Source organism: Chinchilla lanigera, unplaced genomic scaffold (assembly GCF_000276665.1).
Source record: "Chinchilla lanigera isolate Chin_1 unplaced genomic scaffold, ChiLan1.0 scaffold00094, whole genome shotgun sequence".
Taxonomy (NCBI): domain Eukaryota; kingdom Metazoa; phylum Chordata; class Mammalia; order Rodentia; family Chinchillidae; genus Chinchilla; species Chinchilla lanigera.
The window spans coordinates 1,248,653-1,273,743 of record NW_004955495.1 but is presented as its reverse complement, the minus strand read 5'-3'; the positions used below and the strand labels follow the sequence as shown (position 1 = coordinate 1,273,743).

At 58.8% G+C, this 25,091-nt stretch overlaps 2 protein-coding genes and 1 long non-coding RNA gene across 7 annotated transcripts in view; 1 reads left to right on the top strand and 2 right to left on the bottom strand.

Moving 5' to 3' along the window:
• Positions 1 to 8,913, top strand: part of Olfm2 (olfactomedin 2) — a 64,047-nt gene extending 55,134 nt beyond the window's left edge. For 3 of the 4 annotated variants that reach the window (XM_005405577.2, XM_013505370.1, XM_005405575.2), the window contains exons 2-6: positions 3,696 to 3,845; positions 5,045 to 5,191; positions 5,563 to 5,782; positions 6,152 to 6,258; positions 7,925 to 8,913. In XM_005405577.2, coding sequence (XP_005405634.1) covers positions 3,696 to 3,845; positions 5,045 to 5,191; positions 5,563 to 5,782; positions 6,152 to 6,258; positions 7,925 to 8,602 — 1,302 coding nt within the window. In that variant the 3' untranslated portion in view covers positions 8,603 to 8,913. Of the gene's footprint in view, positions 1 to 3,570; positions 3,594 to 3,695; positions 3,846 to 5,044; positions 5,192 to 5,562; positions 5,783 to 6,151; positions 6,259 to 7,924 lie in introns of those variants that run through there. The other variant, XM_013505369.1, reaches the window with a different exon arrangement.
• On the bottom strand, positions 1,128 to 3,120 carry LOC102026018. Its single transcript, XR_264132.1, has 3 exons — positions 2,976 to 3,120; positions 1,581 to 1,744; positions 1,128 to 1,484 (listed from the first exon to the last, which is right to left on the bottom strand). It is a non-coding gene; the product is annotated as an uncharacterized LOC102026018 (long non-coding RNA).
• Positions 8,914 to 12,126: 3,213 nt separating the features above from the next.
• Positions 12,127 to 23,187, bottom strand: Pin1 (peptidylprolyl cis/trans isomerase, NIMA-interacting 1). Of its 2 annotated transcripts, none has more exons than XM_005405574.2 (4): positions 23,077 to 23,187; positions 20,537 to 20,761; positions 13,137 to 13,247; positions 12,127 to 12,575 (listed from the first exon to the last, which is right to left on the bottom strand). In XM_005405574.2, exons 1-4 carry the CDS (start codon positions 23,132 to 23,134, stop codon positions 12,466 to 12,468), a joined length of 504 nt encoding a protein of 167 aa, XP_005405631.1. In that variant the 5' UTR covers positions 23,135 to 23,187; the 3' UTR covers positions 12,127 to 12,465. The 2 variants fall into 2 exon arrangements, with proteins under 2 accessions (XP_005405631.1, XP_013360815.1); XM_013505361.1 differs by lacking the exon at positions 23,077 to 23,187 and adding an exon at positions 21,104 to 21,286.
• Between the last annotated feature and the right edge of the window lie 1,904 nt (positions 23,188 to 25,091).

Genomic DNA, 25,091 nt, shown 5'->3' with positions numbered 1-25,091 from the left:
TGCCTTAAAGGACACACGAGGAAAAGCAGGGAGGAGACGTTAATTATGTTGAACCGGGCTGATTTGTTTCTGCACAAATGAGAGTCTTTGGGGGAGGGAGCTGTTGTCCTCACTGCTTGGGGACCAGAGCCAGGGGGATGGGGAGGGGCGCTCCGCGTTTGTTTGGCTTTGTGTTGGTTCGTAGAACTGGATTCATCCTGAAAGGAGACAAAGCTAATTCGACATTCTTCCAGAGCCAGGGGCTGGGCGTTTGGGGCCCTTCTTTCTTGGCTTAGGTGGGGCTTCTCAGGGAAGGACTAAACACAGGTTATGGCTGAGCGCAGTGGCACCCAGGAGGCTGAGGCAGGAGGATGGCAAGTTCGAGCCCAGCCTGGGCAACTTAGTGACTCAGCAAGACCCTGCTCAAAATTAAAAATGAAAATGAAAGGGCTGAGGATGCAGCTCAGAGTGAAGGCCCTGGGTTCAGTCCTTAGGACACTGAGAGAACCTGTAGCCGTCTACTCAATCATCCACAGATTGAAAATATTGGGAAAAATACTGCACCTGTACTGGAGTATACAGAATTTTGGGGGATTGATCCCAGGGCCTCATGCCCATTAGGTGAGCATTTTCCCTCTGAGCTACATTCCCAGTCCTTTTATTTTAATTTTGAGTCAAGGTCTTGCTAAATTGCCCAGGCTGGGCTCCAACTTGTGATCTCCCTGCCTCAGCCTCCCAAATATCTGAGATTACAGGCCTGCACCACTGCCTGAGGCTCAAATTTTGCTTCTTATCATGATTTCCTAGACTATACTAAGAACTCTTACAATAACATTTACATCGTATCAGGTAGTCATCACAAGTCATGTGGGGACAATTTCGTCTATGGGAGGGCTGGGGATATAGCTCAGTGGCACAGCACCTGCCTGGCAAGTGCAAGGTCGTGAGTTCGATTCCTGGTACCCAATGAAAATAAAGTCTATGGGAGCACCAGGCATAGTGGCACATGCCTGGCTGGAATCCAAGCACTTAGTAAGCTGAGGCAGGAGAATCACTGTGAGGGAGTTTGAGGCCAGCCTGGGCTATGTAGTGAGTTCAAGGCCAACCTGAACTACATCTCAAGACCCTGTCTCAAAAAAAACCCAAAAAATAAAAATTAAACAAATAAAGTCTATGGGAGGCTGTGCAGAACTTCTACGCAAAGGAGAGGCCGCAGGGCTGGTCCTTACCCCAGCCTGGGAAGCCTCCAGCAGTGGGGACCCCAGGGGTTCTGCATAGATGTCGGCCCTCTGCAGCTTCCATCTGGGCCAGGCAAGGCTGAGAGCAGAGGGGCACAGGCCGATAAAACAAGGGGCTCCCCGGTTGGGCAGGCGGGAATCAAGGCGCACAGCATGATTCATTATAGTCGTTTCCGAGGCCTTTACAAATGGTTTATTTTCCTCATAAATTAGCACAGAAGTCGAGCTCAGCCGTGCAATTATGTCATTTGCTCACATTGCAATACGCTGAAAAAAAAATAAAAGACTTTATTGAGTGGGAGAGGAAAAGGTGGGGTGAGAGCAGGCGTCTCCCGGTTGCTCGTAACGCGCAGCCCGGCTTACCGCTGTCGGGCTCAGCCGGCATCAGGAATGACGGTGCAGTGATCAATCTTTGTGGTTTTTTTGTCTCCCTGTAAAAGACTTGTGGTTTATCAGAATCTCTTGCACGTCTGTAAGAAGACATCTGGGGGAAGACCAGCATTTTCCATTTCCCAGCATTCAGGAGGCTGAGGAAGGAAGATCTCAAATTGAAACCTAAATTGGGTGTGCTGGTACACACCTGTAATCCTAGCACTCAGGAGGCTGAGGCAGGAGGATCCCTGTGAGTGAGTGAGTGGCCAGCCTGGGTTACATAGTTCAAGGCCAACCTGGACTATATAGTGAAACCTTGTCTCAAAAAAAGAAAAAAGATTTTTCCGTGTCCCATCTTTATGGCCACTACTGACCATTGCTTGCCTGGGCCCATGTGGTCACTTCTGCCTCAGCCTCTTTCCTTGTCCCTACAGCACCCAGAAGTCACGGTGAGCACTTGAGTTTGAGTATGTCCTTCTGTCTCTCTAGAACCCTTTATAGCTCCCACCTTACCCAGAGCAGATGCCAGGCCTTGTGGTGGCTCCTGATCGCCAGCCTTCCACCCTCTCCTACCACTTACCCACTTGCTCCCCCTGGTGAAGCCACATGGGCCTCCTTCAGGTTTCCCAACACCAGGCCACAAGGCCTTTGCATGTGCTGTTCCCTGGCTGCACCCTTGTTCTCTTGCTATCTTTGCTCAGATGACAGCTATAGTTGCAACCTGGTGACCCCCACATCCTCTCAGCCCTTCTCCCTTATTACTCTCTCCATAGTTCTCATTGTTTAAATATACTTGATATTTTCTTATTTCTGTTTCCTTCCACCTTAATAATAAAACTCCTAGGGGAGCTTGAGTGCAAGTGTGTGTGTGTGTGTGTGTGTTGTGCCTACCTGGAGTAGAGAGTCTGATATGCAGTAGGAGCTTAATAAGTGTTTGTGGAACTGATGAGATCATTGTGCTCTATTAAAAGGACTGGGATGCTGGGTGCAGTGGCACACATCTGTAATCCCAGTCGTTTGAGAGGCTGAGGCAGGAGGGTGGCGATTTTGAGGCCAGCCTGGGCAACTCAGCAAGATAAAAATAAAAAATAAAAAGAGCTGGGAGTGTAGTTCAGTGCAGAGGACCTGGATTCTTTCACTGGGATCAAGAAAGAAAGAGCGGCAGGGAGAAAGGAGAAGAATAGAGGGGTACACCGGGCGTGGTGGCACATGTTCGTCATCCCAGCTCTGCAGGAGGCTGAGACAGGAGGATCACAAGGTTGAGGCCAGCCTGGACAATTTAGGAAGACTTTGTCTCAAACTTAAAAAAGAGCTAGAGGTGTAGCTTTGTGGTAGAACATCCCTGGATCTCACCCCCAGTACCACAAACAAACAAAAAGTCAGGACCTGTGGTTAAATCCTTTGTGTTCCAAGGAAGCTGCAGGCTGATCAAGAGTCCTCAGTCCTGTGTCTGCACACTCAGATCCACCCAGGTGACCAATCAGTGCAGTGGAAGAACTATTTTTTTGGGGGGAGGGTCTTGATATGCAGTTCAGGCTGGTCTTGAACTCACTATGTAGTCCAAGCTGGCCTCGAACTCATGAAGACCCTCCTGCCTCAGCCTCCCGAGTGCTGGAATTACATGCATGCGCTACCGTGGCCATTTTCTAACTGTGGGTATGGAGGCAGGGCTGTGTGTGCACCTATGTGTGTGTGAGAGAATGAATTCCCGGCTTGGGGAAGAGCTGAAACCCCCAGTTCAGCTGTGAACCTCGCTGTGAACCTTAACCCTTCTGGGCCTCCCATCTGTAAAATGGGGCTCCCTGGGGAATAATCGTGACCCCGCTTGATGCCCCCCCCCATATCTCATTTGGAACTTCTCCAGGCATCCCGCGAAGGGCGCACATTTTCTCTCCCAGCAAGATCAAGGCGAGCCTGGCATGGCGGCGCACGCCTGTCATCTCAGCTGTCAGGAGGCTGAGGCAAGAGGATCGCCGTGAGTTCGAGGCCAGCCTGGGCTACGTAGTGAGTTCAAGGCCAGCCTGGACCACATAGCGAGACCCGGTCTCAAGAAGAGATGGAGGGGAGTCCTTCGCGGGGTCCAGGTCCTGACCCCACCTCTCGCAGACTCTCTTCCAGAGCCCGGAGGAGGGCTGGCAGCTGTACACCTCGGCACAGGCCCCCGACGGCAAATGTGTGTGCACCGCTGTGATCCCGGCGCAGAGCACCTGTTCCCGGGACGGCCGGAGCCGGGAGCTGCGGCAGCTGATGGAGAAGGTAGGACCTCGGGCCGGTCCGCCCGCTGTCTGCACCCAGCTCAGCCTGGCCCCTCCGGACGCGCCTGCGGGAAGAGAGCGCTCTTCTGTTTCCTTTCTCCTGGGTGGTGCTGGGGATGGGACCTGGGGCGTCCCGCGTGCTAGGCAAGCGCTCACCGCAGAGCCGCACCCTCAGATCCAGGTGCATGGATATTTTAATTCAGTATCTACTCAGCGCTCTGGGGAAGAGAAGCCGAGGGCTTGGGGGTTGGGAAGGGGGAAGATCCCAGGGGCAGCATCCGGGCCTCAGCGTGCGCGCCCCGCCCAGCCTTTAGTGCGCATGACCTGGCCGCGCTCTCTGCCCTTGTGGGGCTCACCCTGTGCGTCTAGAGGATCATAGAAAAACACTCACTCCTAGCCGGGCGTGGTTCTGCACGCCTGTCATCCCAGCACTCTGAGAAGCTGAGGCAGGAGGATCTCAAGTTCTAGTCTCCCCTGGCCAATTTCGTGAAACCCTGTCTCAAAAAAAAAAAAAAAGATAAAGGCCTGGTGTGGTGGCGCACCCCTGTAATCCTAGAACTCAGGAGGCTGAGGCAGGAGGATTGCTGCGAGATCAGGGCCAGCCTGGGCTACAAAGTGAGTTCAGGACCAGCCTGAACTACATAGTGAGATCCTGTCTCAAATAAAATAAAATAAAATAAAATAAAATGAAATAGAAAAGGGCTGGGCATGTAGCTCAGTGCGAAGGCCTTGGGTTCAATCCCCAGGCGAGGCCGGGGTAGATGAAAGGATGTTCTGGGTAACGTGGGGGATTACCTGGTAAAGGGAGCGTGGGATGGCGGCCCCGAGGAGCTGATGCTGGCCCGCACACCTGCGAGGCAGGAAGGCAGCCGTGGGGCGATGCGGGGAGCACGGCTCTGCATGGCGGGACCGCAGGTGCAGCAGCCCGGGGAGGGCGGGGCTTCGGCCGCAGTAACCATGGGGACGGGAAGCAGCGAGGAGGCAGAAGCAGCCCTGGCAGGCTCTGCCCAGGAGAACCTGCTCCCCCTGCGGCCGCGGCCGTGAGGCGGGCGGGGGAGCTGTGGAGCTGCGGGGTGGCTGCTGGTGAGATGGGCGAGGACGAGGCTGGCCGCGCGTCTGTGCTACCTCGGGCCTCGTCTGTGGCGTCCCGGGTTGGGGTGGGACAGGGAGTCCTGGACTCCACGATGGCCCCCATCTCAGGTCCAGAACGTGTCGCAGTCCATGGAAGTCCTTGAGCTCCGGACGTACCGTGACCTGCAGTACGTGCGCAGCATGGAGACGCTGATGCGCAGCCTGGACGCGAGGCTGCGGGCGGCTGGTGGCTCCGTGTCAGCCAAGAGCTTCCAGGTGGGCGCGCCGCGGTCCGGGTGGAGGTCCAGCGCGGGTGGGTGCCACAGCAGGGCCGTGCCTGGGAGGACACGCGGGCTGGCTGGATGTGAGGGCCAGTGTGGGCCCAGTGTTGCCAGCTGAGCATTCATCAGAGAAAGCAGGATGAGGCCGGCGTGGCGGTGCACGTCTGTCGCCCCAGCAATGGGGAGGCTGAGGCAGGAGGATCGTTGGGAGTTTGAGGCCAGCCTGGGCTACCAAGTGAGCCTGAACTGCCTAGCGAGACCCTGTTTCAAAAAGACAAAAAACCCACGAGAAAGAAAAATAGGAGGGTGGCGTTGTGGGGCAGAGGTCAGGGTCAGGCTCGCGGTCAGGATGTCCTCGCTGGGTAGGAGCTGAAGGACAGGATGGCGGAGCTGCTGCCCCTGAGCTCGGTGCTGGAGCAGTACAAGACGGACACGCGGACCATCGTGCGGCTGCGGGAGGACGTGCGGAACCTCTCGGGCAGCCTGGCCGCCATCCAGGAGGAGATGGGCGCCTACGGCTACGAGGACCTGCAGCAGCGCGTCCTGGCCCTGGAGGCCCGGCTCCACGCCTGCGCCCAGAAGCTGGGTACGCCGGGCCGTGAGCCCTGACTCCGCCCCCAGCCCCACCCCACCTGACCATTTAGACCTCCAGGGTCTAAACCTCCACCCTGGACCTCTCTACCCAAAGCCAAACCTGGGGACTGGGGATTTAGCTGGGACTGGGGATTTAGCTCAGCGGCAAAAGCGCCTGCCTGGCAAGCGCAAGGTCCTGAGTTCGGTTCCTGGTACCGGAGAAAAAAAACAAAAAAAAACAAACAAACCAAAGCCAAACCTGGTCCCCAGCGCTGGAAGTGACCTTGACCCTTCACCCGACACTCCCCATCCCCACCCTGCCTCTGCCCCGGGGTGGATTCCTGCATCTTCCCTCACCCTCGCCCCTGCTCCTGCCTCCCAGGCTGTGGCAAGCTGACCGGGGTCAGTAACCCCATCACCATCCGGGCCATGGGCTCCCGCTTCGGCTCCTGGATGACGGACACGATGGCCCCCAGTGCGGACAGCCGGGTGAGTGACGGCGCCCCTCACACTGCGGGTCAGAGCCCGGCAGGGGCGTGGCCTGTGCCTGCTCACGGGGCCGAGGGTCGTCCTGGGTCCCACAGCCCTTGGGTACGCCCTGGACTCCCTAGCGACCCGCGGGTGACCGGGACCCTCTAGCCCTGAGAACCCCAAGACCCAGTGACTGCCGATGACTGAGTAGGGAAGCAGGGTCACCGGATGGTCCCTCACGGCGGGGACGTGTTCTGTGAAACGTGAAAGGCCGTCACGTGGTGCCAGCATCACAGAGCGCAAACAGAGCCGGTGACAGAGTCGCCAGGCCATAGGACCTTAGCGAGCCATTGTAAATGCGGCCTGGCCTGTGACATCACGTAGCGCGTGGCTCGCTGCCGGTCTCTGAACGACCGTGCCACTAATGCCTTCCCGGAACCAGACTCCTGGCACTGCCTGGTGACTGACCCTCAGACCCTGTGGAGTCAGGATCGCCCTTACCTGGGCCCACAAGAGCCACTCACAAGCTGCCCAGTGACCCTCTTGTAACACTGACCTTCCTAGTGACCGATGTTGGTGACTGGGTGGCCACTGAGTGTCTCAGCCGCCATTCCACCATGTCGCTGGCCTCCCCTGGATCATGGGGGTTCGAGGAATCCGTTGGGTTGGGGGCCACACTTGGACTTGCATCCCGGTCCCACCACTTTCTAGCCAGGAGCCTTGGGTAGGGTCCTTAATGTCTCTGTCCAGTGTCTGTATCTTCAGAATGGCCGTGACATCAGCCCTGGTATTTTTAGGATTCTTAGCTCAATAACAAGGGCACTCAGCTAGACATGATGGTGGTACATACCCATCATCCCAGCACTCTAGGAGGCTGAGGCAGGAGGATGCAAATTCAAGCCAGCCTGGGCAACTAATGAAGCTCTGTCTTAAAAATAGAGTAAATAAACGGGGTGTGGTGGCTCACGCCTGTAAACCTAGCACTCAGGAGGCTGAGGCAGGAGGATCACTGTGAGCTCAAGGCCAACCTGGGGTACATAGCGAGTTGAAAGCCAGCCTGAACTACATAGTGAGACCCTGTCTCAAAATACAAAAACTAAAAAAAAAAAGTAAATAAATAAATAAGTGAATGAAAGGAAGAGAGAGAGGGAGGGAGGGAGGGAGGGAAGGCGGGCTAAGGATATAGCTCAGTGCAAAGGCCCTGGGTTCACTCCTCAGGGTGATAATAATAATGGCCCTCACAAGTGCTGTTACCATGACAGTCATGACGCCGTTGATGGTGGGGATGACAGTATGCCTCGTTACCTGGTGGGGGTTGCAGGGGTTACCCCTTGGCAATGACTGCGTGACCTCTTATCACCCAGTGGCTGTCCAGCAAACACTAACCAGCCAGTGTCCAATCACCCCTGAATTCTTGGGCTCAGGGAGTCCCCAGGGAGTCCAGCTTCCCCCAGTCCTTCGGGACCAAGTGCCACCGAGCTGGTGTCTGTTGTGAGACAGGCCACCAGGTCTGTGTCTGGCCTCGAGTGGTCGCATGACGGCCACGGGCGGCCTATGGCTGAGTAACGCCCGCGATAGTGATGCTAGAGCCCTCGTGACTGCAGCTGAGTCCTGAACGGGCCCTGGGTCCCTCGGGCCCCTGGCGGTGGTCTGTGCAGTGACCCGCGCTCGGCTATTTCTGTAGGTCTGGTACATGGACGGCTACTACAAGGGCCGGCGGGTCCTGGAGTTCCGCACCCTGGGCGATTTCATCAAGGGCCAGAACTTTATCCAGCACCTGCTGCCGCAGCCCTGGGCGGGCACGGGCCACGTGGTATACAACGGCTCGCTGTTCTATAACAAGTACCAGAGCAACGTGGTGGTGAAGTACCACTTCCGCTCGCGGTCGGTGCTGGTGCAGAGGAGCCTCCCGGGCGCCGGCTACAATAACACCTTCCCCTACTCCTGGGGCGGCTTCTCCGACATGGACTTCATGGTGGACGAGAGCGGGCTCTGGGCCGTCTACACCACCAACCAGAACGCGGGCAACATCGTGGTGAGCCGGCTGGACCCGCACACCCTGGAGGTCATGAGGTCCTGGGACACCGGCTACCCCAAGCGCAGCGCGGGCGAGGCCTTCATGATCTGCGGCGTCCTCTACGTCACCAACTCCCACCTGGCTGGGGCCAAGGTCTACTTCGCCTACTTCACCAACACGTCCAGCTACGAGTACACGGACGTGCCCTTCCACAACCAGTACTCGCACATCTCCATGCTGGATTACAACCCTCGCGAGCGGGCCCTGTACACCTGGAACAACGGCCACCAGGTGCTGTACAACGTCACCCTCTTCCACGTCATCAGCACCTCGGGGGACCCCTAGGCCTCAGGCTGCCCAAGGGCTGCTGGGGTCCGTCCCTCGCTGCCTGCATCCCTTCTGGTCTGTCTCTGTCATCCCCTCTCCCTTCTGTTTTCTCTCCCTGCCTCTGTCCTGCTTTTGTTCTCTGCCCTTCTATCTCTATCTCTGCATTCTCTCAGTTATGTCTCTCCTCCTTATTGATCTCTGCTTTTGATACTCCACTTCTTGGTTGTTCTGGCTTTTTATTAATGTCCCTATCTTTATTTATCATTTTTTTGTGGTACTGGGGATTGAACCCAGGGCCTTTGCACTGAGCTATATCCTCAGCTCTTTTTTTGAGAGATGGTCTCACTAAACTGCTCCTTTGCCCACGCTGGGTTCAAATTTGAGATCCTCCTGCCTCAGCCTCCCAGAGTGCTGGGATGACAGGCGTGCACAACCACGCCCAGCTTGTCTTTTTATTCATCTGAGCCTCCAGGCCTGTCTTTCTCTTTTTCCCTCCCCTTCTTCCCTGCTTCCCACAGGTCCTCACCCCTCTCCCTTGCCCCTCCCTGCTGGAGTTGCCTGCATGGACCTTTCTTTTTTATTTCCATGTTTTCTTTCCGGGTGGCCGGAATAAACAGGACCTTTGACATTTGAGGCTTCAGTGGCTGTGTGTGTCGGTGGCCGGAGTGGAGGTGCAGATGGAGGCGGGTGCTGGTCTCTGCTGAGCCCTTGTCCCTTGATTCCGTTTGGTGGCTGGGTGGCTGGGGTGGAGCTCGGCCCCTTCCCAGGGCAAGCCCTTACGCCCTGCCGAATTTATCCTTTCTTCTCTTTTTGCTTTGTAATTTCAAAAATTGTTTTTTTTTTTTTTTTTTTTTTTTTTTTTCTTTTTGAGACAGGGCCTCACTATGCAGTTCAGGCCGCCCAAGAACTCATAGTGTGTGCTTCTGTTTCTGTTTGTTTCTTTTTTTTTTTTTTTTTTTAACTGAGTCAGGCATAATCTTAGTTAATAACAACAGCCAGAAGGTGCACTTGGCTGGGTTAGGGTGAACCCCCCACCCCCCCACACCCTTTTATTGGTGTGAGTGTGTGTGTGTATGTGTGTGTGTGTGTGTAGTACAGGGGACTGAACTCAGGGCCTTTGCACTGAACTACACCTGCAGCCCTTTCTTTTGAGATATGGTCTTGCTACAGTGCCCAGGCTGGGCTTCAACTTGAGACCCTCCTGCCTCAGCCTCCCAAAGTATTGGGATGACAGGTGTGGACCGTTGTGCTTGGAAGGGGCTTGGGCAGGGATGGCTCCTAATAGGAGGACCGGAGCTCTTGGAGAAGGCCAGGCAGACAGGAGGGAAGACCGACAGGAGGGCTCTGCCAGCTGGATCTGCAGGTGGACTGCGTGGTGTGATGAGGGACACGCTGAGGACAGTGGGTGCAGGGAGTGAGGGGTGGCACAGGGCTAATCCTTGCCAGACCCGAGGCTGGCCCACACTGAGGCCCTGGAAGGTGTCAGGGAGGACTGCTCTCCCCATGTCTAATTAACGGCCTCCCTGATGAAAGCATCTCCGGGAACTCGGACACCGGCCATATTGGGAGCGAAACTCATGAATAATAAACGGGGCTGCCTAATGCACTCATTTAAAACTAATTTTAAAGAAATCCTCCCGAAGACCAATTAATTTCCATTTAAATGAGCAAGTGTGACACGAGGAAAAAAAAAAAAAAAGATGGCTTTCTGGATTAGCTTGTGGAAAGGCCCTTTGCTGGATCCCTGCTAGAGAAATGAACAAAAACTGGCGGCCCACACCTGCCGTCCCAGGATTCTGGGAGGCTGAGGCAGGATCGCTGAGAGGCTGAGGTCAGCCTGGGCTACCCAGTGACTTGGCGAGACCCTGTCTCAAAATACGAAGTTAAAAAGCGTTGGGGAGGGAGCTCAGGGCAGAGGCCGGGGTTCAGCCCCCGGTGCCGCCCACGCACCTGGGCACTAACCCTGCCTGTCTGGGACCCCGTCTCGGTGTCTCTCTCACCCGCCTCAGCGCTCCTGCGCCTTTGGCTTCGGGGTGAGCCCCAGGTATGGCAGTGCCCTCCCCGGGCCGGATCCCTGTCTGTCGGCCTGCCGCGGGCCGTTCTCCTCGTCGTGGACCTGCACGTGGCTCAGACCGGGGGCTGCAGCCCGGTCCGGGCAGTAAGGCGGCGCCAAGGGGCCCGGCTCCCGCTGGCCACAGAAGCCAGGGCCGAAGCTTGCGGGGCGGGTCTGGATGGAGACGCCTGCGCCGATGCCGGGGGCCTGCAGGCAGCACAGGGGCGCAGCGCTTGCCCGGGCCCTGGGTCCCTGCCCGAGACTGCACTGCCGGCGGGATTTACAGCCCGGTGTGACTGCCGCGGGAGGGGAACGCGGGGCAGGCAAGGGAAGCCACAGCTCCGTAATAATAAATCAGCGGGGCGTCGAGCGGGCTCTGGGGGCCCATTTATCTGACACCACAGCCTTGTTCTCACTGGGCTTTGGCCACGGCTCAGAAAGACACGGGCAGGGGGAGCCAAGGTCCATGGCGACAGAGGGACTCCCAGCAATGCACAGGACAGACGGACAGCGGGGCACAAGCACACATGCGCCCTGGACGCCCAGGGTGACGGTGCCCTGCAGCATTTCAGACCCCACGGGCCCCAGGGGTTCGCGGTCAGGCTCAGAGGTGTGGCCAACCCAGGAGGCTCCGCACAGCCCGGGCCGGGAGGGAACTCATTAAACCTTCCCGATGACAGGCTCGCGGGCGGGAGGGGGCGGCTGGCGGGGAGAGTCCTCCAAGTGCCAGCGCGGACGGGCGCGGGCCCAGGTGACTGCTCAGCAGACCCAGCTCCGGGGGAAGGGCCGGCGCGCTCCCGGGCCCAGCCTCGTTTTGCTCAGGTCCACAAGCCCCGCCAGCGGTGGCCACCAGCGCGATCCAGGCCGGTCGCCGTCATGCAAGGCGCAGGCGGGTGGTGGGGGTAGGCGGAACCCGTCTCCGTCGGGAATGCGGGACCCCCAGCTGAATCCTGAGCCCCCAGCCCGGGCCCAGGCGGCTGTGGGGAGATGACAGGAGGTGGGCCCGGCATGCGCCCCCCACTCAGAGGTCGGAGAGCCCCCACCTGCCGTGGGAGCCCCTCTGCTCAACAGCGGCTGTTCCCAGCCCCCCACGTGGATCCCCGCCCTCAGAGGTGCCGGCAACCCCCCCGTGTTTCCATGGTAACAGCAGCTGCGGAGTGCCCGTCTGGCTGGCAGAAGCTCCCCCGGTGGCATGGGTGCTGGGGCACCGATGTAATCCGCCCTAACCGCCGAGGGGCCCGTGTGTTGGGGGGCGCGCGCAGGGCACCCTGGGGCGGAGCATGGCCCTCCCCTTCCCCAGAGCCGCCGGCTCCACCCAGTGCCTGCGCGTCCCTGCCCGTGGTGGACGCGGCCAGAATTCCCATCAGGACCCCAGGCGCGGAGAGAGGCTGCGGGAAGGAGGCGGGTGTGGACACCCGTCACCCCGGGGGTGGTGGCCCCTGACCCCCATGGTGACCCTCGCCTGGAGCGGAGGCAAATGAGACACAGCTAGCAGAGTGGTTCCGGCTTTAATGGGGGAGGCAAAGGGTGCTGCTGCCCGGCTGTCGCCCCCGGGCCCTCGGCCCGCGGCCCGGGCACTGCGCAACCGTGGGCATTTGCAACTGGACGGGCCCTGGTGCCCGCCTCTGGGCCGGGGGCGCCGGCCGCGCTCAGTCCCCTGGGTCCGGGGGTCTCCCCACCCGCGCCTCCTCTAAGGTCAAGCTGTCTGGCGGGGCAGCCCCGACTGCGGAGGACGGGGCGCAGAGAGCACGAGTTCCCGGCTCCGCCGGCCCCTCCCCGGCCGCTCGGGGACAATAAATACTGCGGCGGCCGCGGGGACGGCGCGGCCTCACTCCGTGCGCAAGATGATGTGGATGCCCGAGTCCGTGAACACCGGCCCGCTCATCTCCCCCGTCCGCAGCGCGAACGAGGCGTCTTCGAATGGCTTCTGCATCTGACCTGGGGACGGGAGGGCAGGGGCGGCGTCAGCGGCGGAGCCGCGGCGACACTGGGCAGCCCCGGACGCCCCAAGACGGCCCGCGGGACGGCGGCTGGCGGCTGCGCACTGAGCGCCGAGGCGCGCTTCGCAACGAACCCCCAGATCCCCGGGAGGGACCCCGCCTGCCCGCACACCGCGGCCCCTTGGCACCCCAATTCCCTCCGCCCTGGCCAGACCAGCCTAAAGTCCGGGGGGCTCATCTGACCCCGCCTCCTCGCGCCCGTTTTCCCCATGTTTTAGGGTGCACAGGAAGATTCTGGGGGGCCCCTGAGCCCCCATCTAGAGGAGATGCCACTGACGGGTCAGGGCCACCCTGCTGGGCCCATGATGGGGACAGTGGAGCCGCACACACCGAGCAAGGCCCCAGGGGAAGGAGGACGCAGAGGCTCCGCGCCACGGCGGGACTATGCTGCCACCTGGTGGCCGCTGCGGGCCCCGCGGCAGCCAGCGGGGCAGAGCAGGGCTCGGCTCGCCGTGGGAGCTGCAGCCGCGGGGGAGGGTGGTGCCCACTCGTTGCCCACCTCTGCTGAAGGCACCCAGGTCTCCCCGGGCCTTGGCCGAGCTGCAGTCGCTGAACTGTGAGGCCAGAGACTCAAAGTTCTCCTCTCCCGACTTGATCTTCTGGATGTAGCCTGCAGGGGGGCAGCACAAGGAAAGGCCGCTGGTCAGGGTGGGGTGCGACCGGGGGCCGTCAGCCGTCCAGACGCACCCAGGACCCAGCGACCTCACAGCCACACCGGTCTCCTGTCGCTCTGTCCCCGACGCACACGCATTTCCACGGAGGTCGCCCCGGAAGAGACCCCCAGTGGTCTGGGTCAGCTCCTTGCACCCGCGTGCCACAGGAGAGCAGCGCGGCTCTCCTCCCCCAACAGGCGAGCCAGGTGGGGGCGCCCCGGCCGGACCTGCCGCGTGTGGCCCAAGCCGGCCCCGCGCTCAAGCGCCTGTGACTCAGGTTTGGGAGCAGCGTGGGGCAGAGCTGTGCGCATGCGCGCGTGTGTGAGCGCACACCTGCAGGCGGGCACCGGATGCGGAGGTGCAGCCTGCGCCTTCCTGAGTCCGGCCGGCCCGCGGGGTGGACAGGAGGCTGGGTGGGCCCCGGACAGCGCGTCTGTACCCCCACACCCCGCTGCCTTCCTTGAAAGGTGAGAGCAGCTGACGCCTGTCGGTGGCGTCCGCACCCTCCTCACCTGACACTTCGCCCACTGCTCCCGTGACGCACACGGGTCTCAGCACACCTGCCGGGCGTAGACGGCAGGGCCACGGCCACCTGGTACCTGTGTGGGCCCCGCAGCGACCCCGCCGGTGACCTAACCAGCGCTTCAGGGCCTGCTAATCCTGTCATGTCTGCCCGACTCGGCCCTGGGCCTGGCCCCTGCCACACGTCCATGCCATCTCTACCCGACGGGCTGAGGGGGGCAGCATGGCCGGGAGGACACGGGGGACACAGCGCCCCACACTGAGATGCCGACAAGCGCCACCTGCTGGCTCCATTTTCCCTCCCGGATGGGCCGCCTGTCCCGGTGACAGATGAAGCGGCCCCTTTCTCTCTGCCCTGCCACCTCTGGCACCCCAGACCCTTCCGTCAGTGACTGACCGGGACCAGATGTTCCTGGGTCACCTGTCCTGCTCTTTCCCCGGGCCCTCCCCCATGCAGCTCTGGGTCCCCTACCTGTCCCTTCTACGTGGGCCACAGTGACCAGCGAGGAGACCGGACCCTCCAGCACCCCAGGCTACCTGCTGTCTCCGGAAGCAAACTGTGAGGCACTGCCCTGACCCTGCCAGGGCGGCCTGGTGTCCTCAGGCAGTGTGTGTAGGTCACCCCTCACAGCTCATAGGGCTCTTAGAAACACTGCACTCAGGCAGGAGTCTGAGGTGGTCTTAAAAGAAAAACTTGACAGGCATGGTGATGCACGCCTGTCATCCCAGCACTCGGGAGGCTGAGGCAGGAGGATTGCTGTGAGTTCAAGACCAGCCTGAACTGTATAGCCAGATCCTGTCTCAAACAAAGAAACAAACAAACAGAAAAACTGTTTTCTTCACCAGGCATGGTGGTGTGTACCTATACCAGCACTCTAGGAAGGCGAGGCAGGAAGATCACAAGTTCCAAGCCCAGCCTGGGTAACTTAGCCAGACTCTCAAAATAAAAAATACAATAGTGGGGCATAACGCTGCACACCTGTAATCCTAGTGCTTGGGAAGCTGAAACAGGAGGATCGCCATGAGTTCTACGCCAGCTTGGGCTACATAAGGAGACCCTGTCTCAAAATAAACCAAACCCAAGAAACCAAACGGGAAGTGGGGGATGGGCAGCACAGTGCCGTGTGTTCCCCGCCTGCACGCACCCCAGCACAGCACCCAGCCACAGTGAGGTCCCCCCGGTCCTGTCTCTCCCGCATCTCCAGCCTTTGCCTGCTGCTATCTGCTCCCCTGGTACCTGCCTGTGTCTCTGGCCCTCCCCCAGAGCCCCCAGCAGTGGCCGTGTGTGACGTCCCCACTGTCCTGCCTGTGTCTGTCAGCACGGGGCCTGGGCGCCTTTGTTCCTCGATGCCCACCCCCCCGCCGCCCCGCAGCTGAGCACCAAACACGAGCTCACCGGCAACAAGGGCCTGGTGAATAAGCGAGACGGGAACAGATCCCAGGAGGGAGAGAGAGCCCTGGTTTTCAGGCAGAAACGCTGGAATCCTCTGCCTTTTCCTTTCTTTCTCTTTGCGGCGTCAGGATGGAGCCGCATCCCCAGCTGCCTTTTCTGCCTGGCCCTCAGGACCCAAGCGGGAGGCCAGACTCCCCGGGTCTCCTCCACCTCCCTGAGGCGGGGCCCCTTCAAGTCTGATGCCGGGGCTCTGGCTGAGCTTGGCTCCGGGCAGGCGTGGCATGGGTGGACCTGCGGCTCCAGCTGCTGGGTTCTGAGCCGAGCCTCACTGACTGGTCTGTAAAATGGGGAAACAGGCGCCCCAAACCTGGAGGGAACGAGTGACCTGCAGAGCGGTGGGTGGCCTGGAGTGAGCCATTCACAGACAGGAACTGTCCGCCCACCTGGCACAGGCCGAGCGTCTGTCCTCAGAGGTGCTCGGCGAAGCCCCAGCCGCCGGTGTGACTGCATGCGGAGGGGAGCCGCCAGTAAACTGAGGTTAAACGCGGTCGTCAGGGTGGGGCCCTGGTCTCACAGAATTCGTGCTTTTTTTGGTACTGGAGATTGAACCTAGGGCTCTTGCACTAAGCTACATACCCAGCTTCTCTCTGCCTTTTAAGATTTTGGGACAGGGTCTTGCTAAGTTGCCCAGGCTGCGCTTGAACTTGTGATTCTCCTGCCTCAGCCTCCCAGAGTGCTGGGATGACAGGCATGCACTGCCACGCCCAGCTAGGATCAATGTCCTTATAAGAAAAGACACCTTCCCGGGTACCAGAAAAAAAAAAAAAAAAAAAGAAAAGATACCTAAGCTAGGCGTGGTGGTGCATGCCTGTAATCCCAGCACTCAGGAGGCTGAGGCAGGAGGATCACTGAGCATTCAAGACCAGCCTGGGCTACAAAGTGAGCTCCAGGCCAGCCTGAACTGCATAGCAAGACCCTGTGTCAAAACAAAAAGACACCTGGTGGCATAAACCTGTCATCCCAGCACTCACGAGTCTGAGGCAGGAGGATCACTGTGAGTTGAAGCCAGCCTTGGCTATATAGTGAGTTCAAGGTCAGCCTGAACTGCATATTGAGATCCTGTCTCAAAGAAATGGGCGGGGGGAGAAGAAGAAAAGACACCACTAGGTGCAGCGACACATGGCTGTGGCCCAGCTGTTCTGGAGGGTGAGACCACTTGATCTCAAGAGTTCAAAGCCAGCCTGGACTGAATAGTGAGACCCCGTCTCAAAAAGAAACAGAAGGAAAACAAAACCCGAGTCGCCAAAGCGCCTGCCTTTTCTCTGCACCGGCACTGAGCAAGGCCACGCGAGGACACCGTGAGCCAGCAGAGGCCTCACTGGGAACCACACCGGCGGGAGCCCGACCTCGGCCCCCAGCACCGTGACTGCCGGGCCCGCCGGCCTGAGGCCCATCACTCAGGAGGGGGAGGTAAGCAAACAGCGCGGGGCCCGGCCCTGAAAAGGTCAGAGACAAACTCTCAGCCCGTCTGAGAGTAAATCCACGCGCTGCGTCCGGTCCCCAGGGCCCAGGGAGCGGAGCTGGGACCAGGTCTGCCACCCCGAAGGCCCAGCACCCACAGGAGGGGCCCTGACACCCTGCCTAGGCCAGCAGGCTGACGGTGCCACTGACCTTGGGGACACCAGGTCAGGGAGCCCAGTGACCCCCGAGTCTGGGTGGGACCGTGAGGACCGCGGGGGGAGCACTTCCGGCTGTCAGCTGCCGGCACCTGGTGTGCAGGGCTGCAGGGGGCCGTGCTCCTCCGCCCGCCTTCGTCAAGGACATGGGCAACGCCACCCTGCCGGGCTCGGCTTCCTGACAACCACCGGCCGTGGCCCAGCTGCTGCCGAGAAGCCTCAGCAGAAACGGGGCAGCGCTGGTTCCTGCAGGTGGCCTGTCCCCTTGGGCCACACAGCTCGGGCTGTAAACGGCACCGGTGACAGTTGCGCACACGGCCTGCCAGCTGGGGCAGGCGCTACCCGAATCGTCATCTCCCGGGCACCTGGACCGAGCCCAGGAAGGGGCAGAAAGCCAGCATGGTGCTCGCGAGTGCTGACCTGGCACGGCACGGCCTGGCTCCGCAGTGCGCCGCAAGCGCCCCGGCCGGGTCACCTCGCCGTCCTCCTGATGCTCCAGGACTCGGACCGGGAGCCTGGGCCCAAGGTCGCCAGGGCCTCCCACATCCCCGCCCCCACCCCGGGCTCCCACAGGGGCTTCGGGTAGCGGCAGAGGCCTTGCCCCTTCTCTGTCCCTGCCACCTGTCCACCTGACTGTCACAGCTGGTGACAAGGGTCAAAGCACTGCCATGTGGAGGGCAGGCACCAGCCACTGAGTCCACTGTCCTTGATCTTCACAGCCACCCCGCACCCCCCACAGATGCAGCAACCGCGGCTGAGAAGGTCACCTGCGGGAGGCCACCTGCACGGCCTTGGGTGGCCCCGGGGCAGTCTGCCATTCTGACCTTGTATCACTTCCTTCTGAATACCCAGTCCTGCCTGCCTTGCCCATCCCCGAGTGCTCTGATTCTGCCTCCTCCGTCTCTCTAGAATCCATGCCCCGACGCCACCCCCAAGCTCAAGTCATGGCACCCCAGGCTGCAACGACTCCCAAGGCTTCCATTCACCCCACAGGCAGAGGGCACTGCGCTGACATTGCTGACACTCCCAGTCTGCTCTAAGGGCCCGGCTGCCTGCCGGGAGCTCCTCGACTTCCTCCCCGAGACTCCAGCCTTACTGAGGCCCTCCAGGGCCCCTGCAGGGTCAGCCCTGCGGCCATACACTTGTCCCTCCCAGATGCGGGGGGAGACGGCCCACCTGCCTCGGCCACACCTGTGCCCTCCTCACCATCCCTACCTGCCTCTGCCTCCGGGTGTCTCTGGACCACCCTGAGTATCTGTCTTGGCCTGGCTGTCCTGCCGAACCCCAGGCCTCTGCTGAGCCCCTCTCAACAGCATCTCCTCCCAGCCCGCTGCTCGAGACAACTCTTCCTGAACTCCACCTCCAGACCCCACTTCCTCCTGCTCGTTCCGGTGGCCTCAGAACTGGGACTACAAGAGCTGGGAGGACCCAGGGGTCAGCTCGCACCTCCTTCCAACTTCCTCCTCTTCCCCTGGGATACTAGGCTCTGTCACTAGCCTGGGCTCTGAGCCTTTCGGGGTCCGTACCTTCTGGCCACGCAGATCTCTACACCAGGTCTCACGGCCCTGTGTTTCCTGCTGCCATGCCCTGCCACCCCTCACCCCAGGGCCTCCTTCCTTCCCTCTCTCCTCCCTCTCCCCCACGCTGAAGATCAAACCCAGGGCCTCACACATCTAGGCAAGGGCCCTACCTACTGAGCTGCACCCGGAGCCCTTTTTATATTTTGAGACATGGTCTTGCTAAGTTGCCCAGGCTGGCCTTGAGTTCTTGATCCTCCTGCCTCAGCCTCCTGAGTAGCACCACGTCTAGTTCAGCATCTTTCTATACCACCTAGGATGCAGGAAGCCAGAAGGTGGCGCCAGACGCCATCTGGATGGGGATGGGGGATGGGTGTGTATGTGCACAGGCGTCTGTAGTGTCTTACAGGCCAATCCTGCACCCAGTGACAGAACGGCAAAATAGCCAACGCTGACCTAGAACACTCCTGGCCAGGCCCTGTGCTAATAATATCCCAGTGATGGTCAGCAACTATAACTTTCACCAGATGCCGTTTATGCTACGCTGCATTAGGTCAGAGTCCCCCGATTCCCCTAGGAGGCAGGTCCTAGTACTCAAATAATGGGAACACACTGAAGCTCAGAGATGTTAAGTCCCCTGCCCAAGGTCACACAGCCAGGACCTGGCAGAGCGGGGTGGGTGCCCAGGCTGTCTGGGCACTGGCTGTGCAGGGTAGAAGCAGCCCGGAAGGGCTCTGGGGTCTCTGGCGGGAGAGGCTGGGGAGGAGGAAAATACATGAGACTGACAGCTGTGGTTTGACAGGATTTCCTGAAAGAATGGAAACGTTTCCCACCCCTGCTGTTCAAGATGGTAGCTGCCACTATGTGTGACTTCTGAACAGCTAAGGGACGACCAGTGTGACTCAAAGCCAACTTCTTAATTTCCTCTCATTTAAATTTGTTTAAATGGAAGCAGCTGGATGTGCTGGCACATGCCTATAGATTGCAGCACTCAGGAGGCTGAGGCAGGAGGATCCCCTTAAGTTCAAGGCCAGCCTGAATTACGTTGTGAGAACTTGTCTTAAAAAAACAAAAAATACAGCCACGCATGGTGGCGCGCACCTACAATCCCATAATTTGGAAGGCTGAGGCAGGAGGTTCCATTCAAATTTGAGGCCAGCCTGGGGTACATAGTGAGTTCAAGGCCAGTTTGAACTGCACAGCAAGACTCCATCTCAAAAAAAAAAAAAAAAGAAAAAGAAAAAAAAAACACAAGAAAAAGCCAAACAAATCAGTCAATCAATGGAAGTAAGCACATGTAGGTAGGTAGCAGTGGCCATACTGACAGCTTCAGACCAGGGTTCTTGCAACTCCTGCCCGAACGCCAAATCTTGCTTAGTTGTTTTTGTTTTGCAGTTCTGAGAGAACTGAACCCTGGGGGCTCTACCACTGAGCTACATCCTCAGACCTTTACATTTATTTATTTGGAGACAAGGTCTTGCTAAGTTGTCTGGGCTAGCATCAAACTTGCACACCTGCCTCAGCCTCCCGAGTGCTGGGATTATAGGCGTGCACCACCAGGCCCGGCTAACATCTTTTGTCTTCAAAGAAAAACAAGTAACACTAGGGCTGTAGGTTCAACACCCCTGTCCTAGAAGAACAGAAAAGAGCAGGGAGCAGCCTTCGCCCTGGGGTCAGAGTTAACTCACCAGCCCTGCTGCCTGGCTCCATCCTCACCCTTGTCTGCTGCTCTCCCTTCAGACCCACCTCCATGTCACCCAGGCCCCTCTTGGTGACAGCACCACTGAGAACAGCCCAGCTGCCTGAGCACCATGAACTGGGCCCCAGCGTCACGGCAGCCCTTGGAGGCAGGGACCACGACACCCACTTTCCAGAGGAGAAAACTGAGTCTGGAGGAGGTGACATGCATCCCCGAGGTCCCGGGGCTCGAAGGGCACCGCTGCTGTGCACACCCAGGTCTTCTCCGGTGCTACAGGGATGGCAGACAGAGGCAGCCACTGGGGCCTCTTGTGTCACACACAGGCATCTCTCCCTCGGCCACCACCACATGTGACAGCTGAGTGGGCTGGGGTGGATGCGGGCTCTGGTGACTTTGGCACGGCTCCTCCTGAGACCCTGGCCCCTCCCGCCCGGCTCACCGTTGATCAGTTCCAGGGCCTCCTCCTTGGTCCGGGTGATCTTCTCCTGCCGCCAGGATGAGGGCCGCCTGGACTGGCTGTGCTTGACCAGCAGGTGCGAACAGCGGACCCTGGCAGGCTCCCCCTGCCCGTTTTTGCTGCCGCCGCCACTGCCACTCCCACTGGTGCCGCTGGGCCGCTCCCACTGGCTGGCGTTGGTGATGTGGTTGAAATAGTACACGCGGCCTGCGGGGGAGGCGGCAGGGGTTCAGCCGGGGCCGGGACAGAGGACTGTGATAAAGGACTGGCTTGGGAGAGGTCGTCATTCAGCAAACCCACCTGCGTCCGCTGTGGGCCCCAGGATCCGGAGATCCAGGCTCCCTGCCCTTACAGACCTATGGTTCTGGGTGGGCCAGACAAGTGCTGAACAAGCAAGATGACAAGGTAACTTCCTTCCGGGAGGACTACCCACAGGAAGGGAAGAGGGACAGACGAGGCAAGAATTCAGCACCCAGGCCGCTCCAGGGTTTGTATCTGACTCAGCCACTTTCTGTACGATCTACTTTCCCTGGGCCTCAGTTTTCTTACCTGTAAAATGGAGATAACAATAGCCGCCTGGAGGGCCGTTGAGAGGATGAGTCCACACATCTGTGGAACGCTTGGCATCCAGCCTGGCACACATCGGGAGTAGGACATGCTTTTAGAAATCTTGTCTTTTTGAGGTACTGGGCATTGAACTCAAAGTCTCTAAACTGAGCTACATCCCCAACCCTTTTTTATTCTTTTTGAGACAGGGTTTCACTATTTAACTCAGACTGGCCTTCAACTCACTAGGTAGCACAGGCAGGTCTCGAACTCACAGCTATCCTCTAGGCCTTTTTTTAAAAAAAAAATTGAGACAGGGTCTCTCCAAGTTGTTAAATTGTCCAGGTTGGGCTCACACTTGCCTTAGATTATAGGGATGCACTTTTTCCTTTCTTTTTCCTTCTTGAGACAAGGACTTGCTATGTTGTCCTCGGTGGCCTTGAACTGGGCTCAAGCCATCCTCCCACCTCAGCCTCCTGAGTAGCTGGGACTACAATTGTGTACCACCAGGCACATCCATTTCCTTTTGTCTCTTTTGTTGTCCTTCTTAACAGTACTGGCGATCAAGAGCAGGGCCTTGTGCACGCTATGCGTGCACGCTATGCAAGCACGCGACCACTGCAGCCCCACTTGTGACCGCTGTTAACTCCATTATACAGAAGACAAAACTGAGGCCTCAACTTCTGGACCTCTGGTAACACCTGGGATGGGCAACAATTCCTGTGCTTTACTCTGTGCTCCTCAGGAAGACGGGGTCCAAATCAGCTGTGCAACACTCAACAGCTCTGCTCTTAACCCCCACCAGCGCCCCGTGTTGCCCAGCTAGGATGCAGCATTACCGGAGGCCCGGGGTCCCCCAGGCAGCCAGCAGCACACAAGAAGCTTGAAGGAAGCACCCTGGAGATTCTGGGTGTCATTCCGAGAGCTAAGAGTCTGGGCTGCACAGCGGACCTAGGACCGTGAAGGGGCGGGTACCACCCTGGAAAAGGCTGCCAGGCTCGTGCTGAGAGCAGCAATGGCCCAGGAGCTTTGCAGAGTGTCAGGCTCACGCTGCAGGTCACAGTCACAGGCCAGGGTTGGGGCAGGCTGGGCAAGGGCACGGACTCTGGGAGCCAACCCTGCCGAGCCACGCTGCAGAGTTCTCATCTGCAAACTGAAGCGAGGCCAGAGAACAAGGGCATGAAGGCTCAGGGAGCGGATGGGAAGAGTCGGTGTGCGCAAAGTGTTCGCCACAGCGCTGGGAGCTCAGTACGAGAAGTTATTCCTGCGACTACGATTACTGTGGCCTGTGGAGGCGGACAGTAAGCCCGGACCGACCCAAAGATGCCAGGCTGCTTCTCGGGCATCGGCAGGGGCAAGGGACGGAAGCCGCATCTCTTGAAACTACCTGATCTTGGATGAGCTCCTTCAGTGTTCTGGCCTCGGAACTTCCCCAGCTGTAAAATGGGAGTCGTAACTACTGCACAAGAATCGCGGCGCTTCAGAGACAGAATCTAAATACTTAAAGCGCTTGGCACAGCGCGGGGCGCGATGTAATCGTGCACGGTCATTACCGAGCCACAGCCTCGCACCGGACCCCGAAACACCACCCCGACGGCACAGGTCCGGCAGCCGGGGTGTCGGCGGGGTGGGGCCGCCCGCCCGCCCGCCGCACGGTGTCGGGGTGCGCTCCTCCCAGGGGACGCCCCCGCCGCGCCCAGCGGAGCGCACAACTCCCCGGGGCATCGCGTGCATAGGCCCAGAGGCAGCGGCACGCGCTGGGGCAGCGCGGCAGTTTCCCGGTCCCTCGCCCCTCCCGCCCGGCTCCTGAAGCTCACACTCCGCCGGGGTGGGCCGCGGCCGCTACCCCGGGACACCGTGCGGAACCCAAGACTCCCCGGGAGGAAGGAGGCCACGGCCCCGCGTCCCAAGGGGAGAGCTCGAGCCCGGCCTCCTGGGCCCGCGCGGCCCTGCCCCAGGCCCGATCCCAGCCGCACCTGAGCTGCGGCTCATGCGCTTCTCCCAGCCGGGCGGCAGCTTCTCCTCGTCCGCCATCTTCCCTCCTGCCGCAGCGCCCGTTCCGCCTCCGCCGCACCGCCTGTCGCTTGCGCCCGCCCACCGTCGCTGTCGATTGGCTAGTCGCTGCCCGCACCGGGGCCTGGAGGCGATGCTTATTGGATATTCCAACAGTCCCGATTGGTTTTCTGGCTTTCTACTGGGTAGAAACGAGGGTAGGCGGAGCCACCCACGGTTTACCTGGGCCCCGCCCCTGGACGGCCTCTCCCAGGCCCCGCCCCCCCCTCCACGGCTCCTAACTGGTGAGCTGGGGACGCGGGCCCGCCCTTTTCAACGCGCTTTGATGAGCGCCAAAAAAAGTCCCGACCCCTTCTTGTCGCTCTTCGACGCAGAGCTCATCGGGGCAGGATAGGGCTTATTAATTGGCTATTGCAGCACTAATTCCCGCCCCCCGGAGCCGTGCCCGGAGGCCCGCAAGACCCCTAGCAGTAGCGGCTGGCTGGTAGGGAGGTAACGGCAGCCGAGGAGGCGCTCGGGGAGGGCGTTGAGGCCTGCACCGTTACCATAGTAACGCAGTTGCCTCGGTGATAAGTAGCTACGGGCCCAAAGCCTAAATTCGGCTCTTCCATCCTCCCTCTCCCACCTGTTTTCTCCAGATGTCCAAAGCTAACCCATCCTTTTTATTTTTTGCAAAGCGAACTACTTACCCACTCCACTGACCCAAACACTTCGCACGTCTTTTGGAACCCACCTCTTTCGACTTACTCCCTCCCAATCTGGCTCGTCCTGGGTAACTAATGGGTGATGGCACTGCCAATCAGACGACACAGGAGGAGACGCTGGTGGGAGACCTGGCTGAGTTTGAACCAGTTTAAAGTCTGTAGAGCCCGTGGGACACTGAGGAGGTGTGTGGGCAGCCAGAGTTGGGGAACGTGGGCTGCGGAGATATGAGAGACAAAGGCTCCTGCGGGGGAGTCTGATTCCATGGGCCTTTATGACTGTTAGGAAGGACGGGGCTCAGGACAAGAACCCATCGAAGCACGACTGAGGGCAGGATGTGCTGGGTTCCGCAGTCCTGGACCAGAATCCCTTGCTTCGAAGCCCACTCATCTGCTTGCTATTGCCTTGAACAAATAACTGCATTTCTGCACTTCACCTTCTATGGCTGCAAAGTAGAGTTGAGCAATAACACCTAGCTCTTTCCTCTGATGTGAACTCAGAACATAAAGCACTCAGAGAAGTGTCTGGCTCATACAAGGATGGGTGGTGGCTGGTATCTGGTGAATTAAAAAAAAAAAACCAGATAATAGGACTGCATAGCAATTTTAGTATGTATGAAGGCAAAGCAAAATTTAAAAATACAGAACACTAATTTAAAAGAATGAATGAATCAGTTACAGAAAGCTACCAATTATAAAGAGGCTAGGGATGTGGCTCAGTGGTAGAACACTTGCCTAGTGCATGCAGGTACTGGGGCCAATCCCCAGTACCTCAAGCACAGGCATAAAAATGTGAGCTGCTGAATGGCAGAACTAGAGTATGTGTATTTGTTTCAACTGGGTAAAAACTGCATAGGTTTAGATCACCTGTGTGATCTAAATTTCTGCATGAAGCTGGGCATGACGGCACATGTTTGCAATCCCAGCTTCGAGGGAGGCTGAGACAAGAGGATGACAAGCTCGAGTCCAGCCTGGGGAATTTAGCAAGATTCTGTCTCAAAATAAAAAGTAAAAAGGGCTGGGGATGTAGCTCAGTGGCAGAGGGGCCTTGGGTTCAATGGCCAGTACTGAAAAAAAAAAAAAATTCTGGATTTGTTAAAGTATGTTAATGACCACTGCTACTGATGCTAGAAAAGAAATGAGGAACTTAAATATAAAATGTTTAATTTTGTATAATGATGTATCAGCATAATAATCTTTTCTTTTGAAAAACAATTTCAGCTGGACACAATGGTGCATGCCTGTCATTCCAGCACTCAGGACGCTGAGGCAGGTGA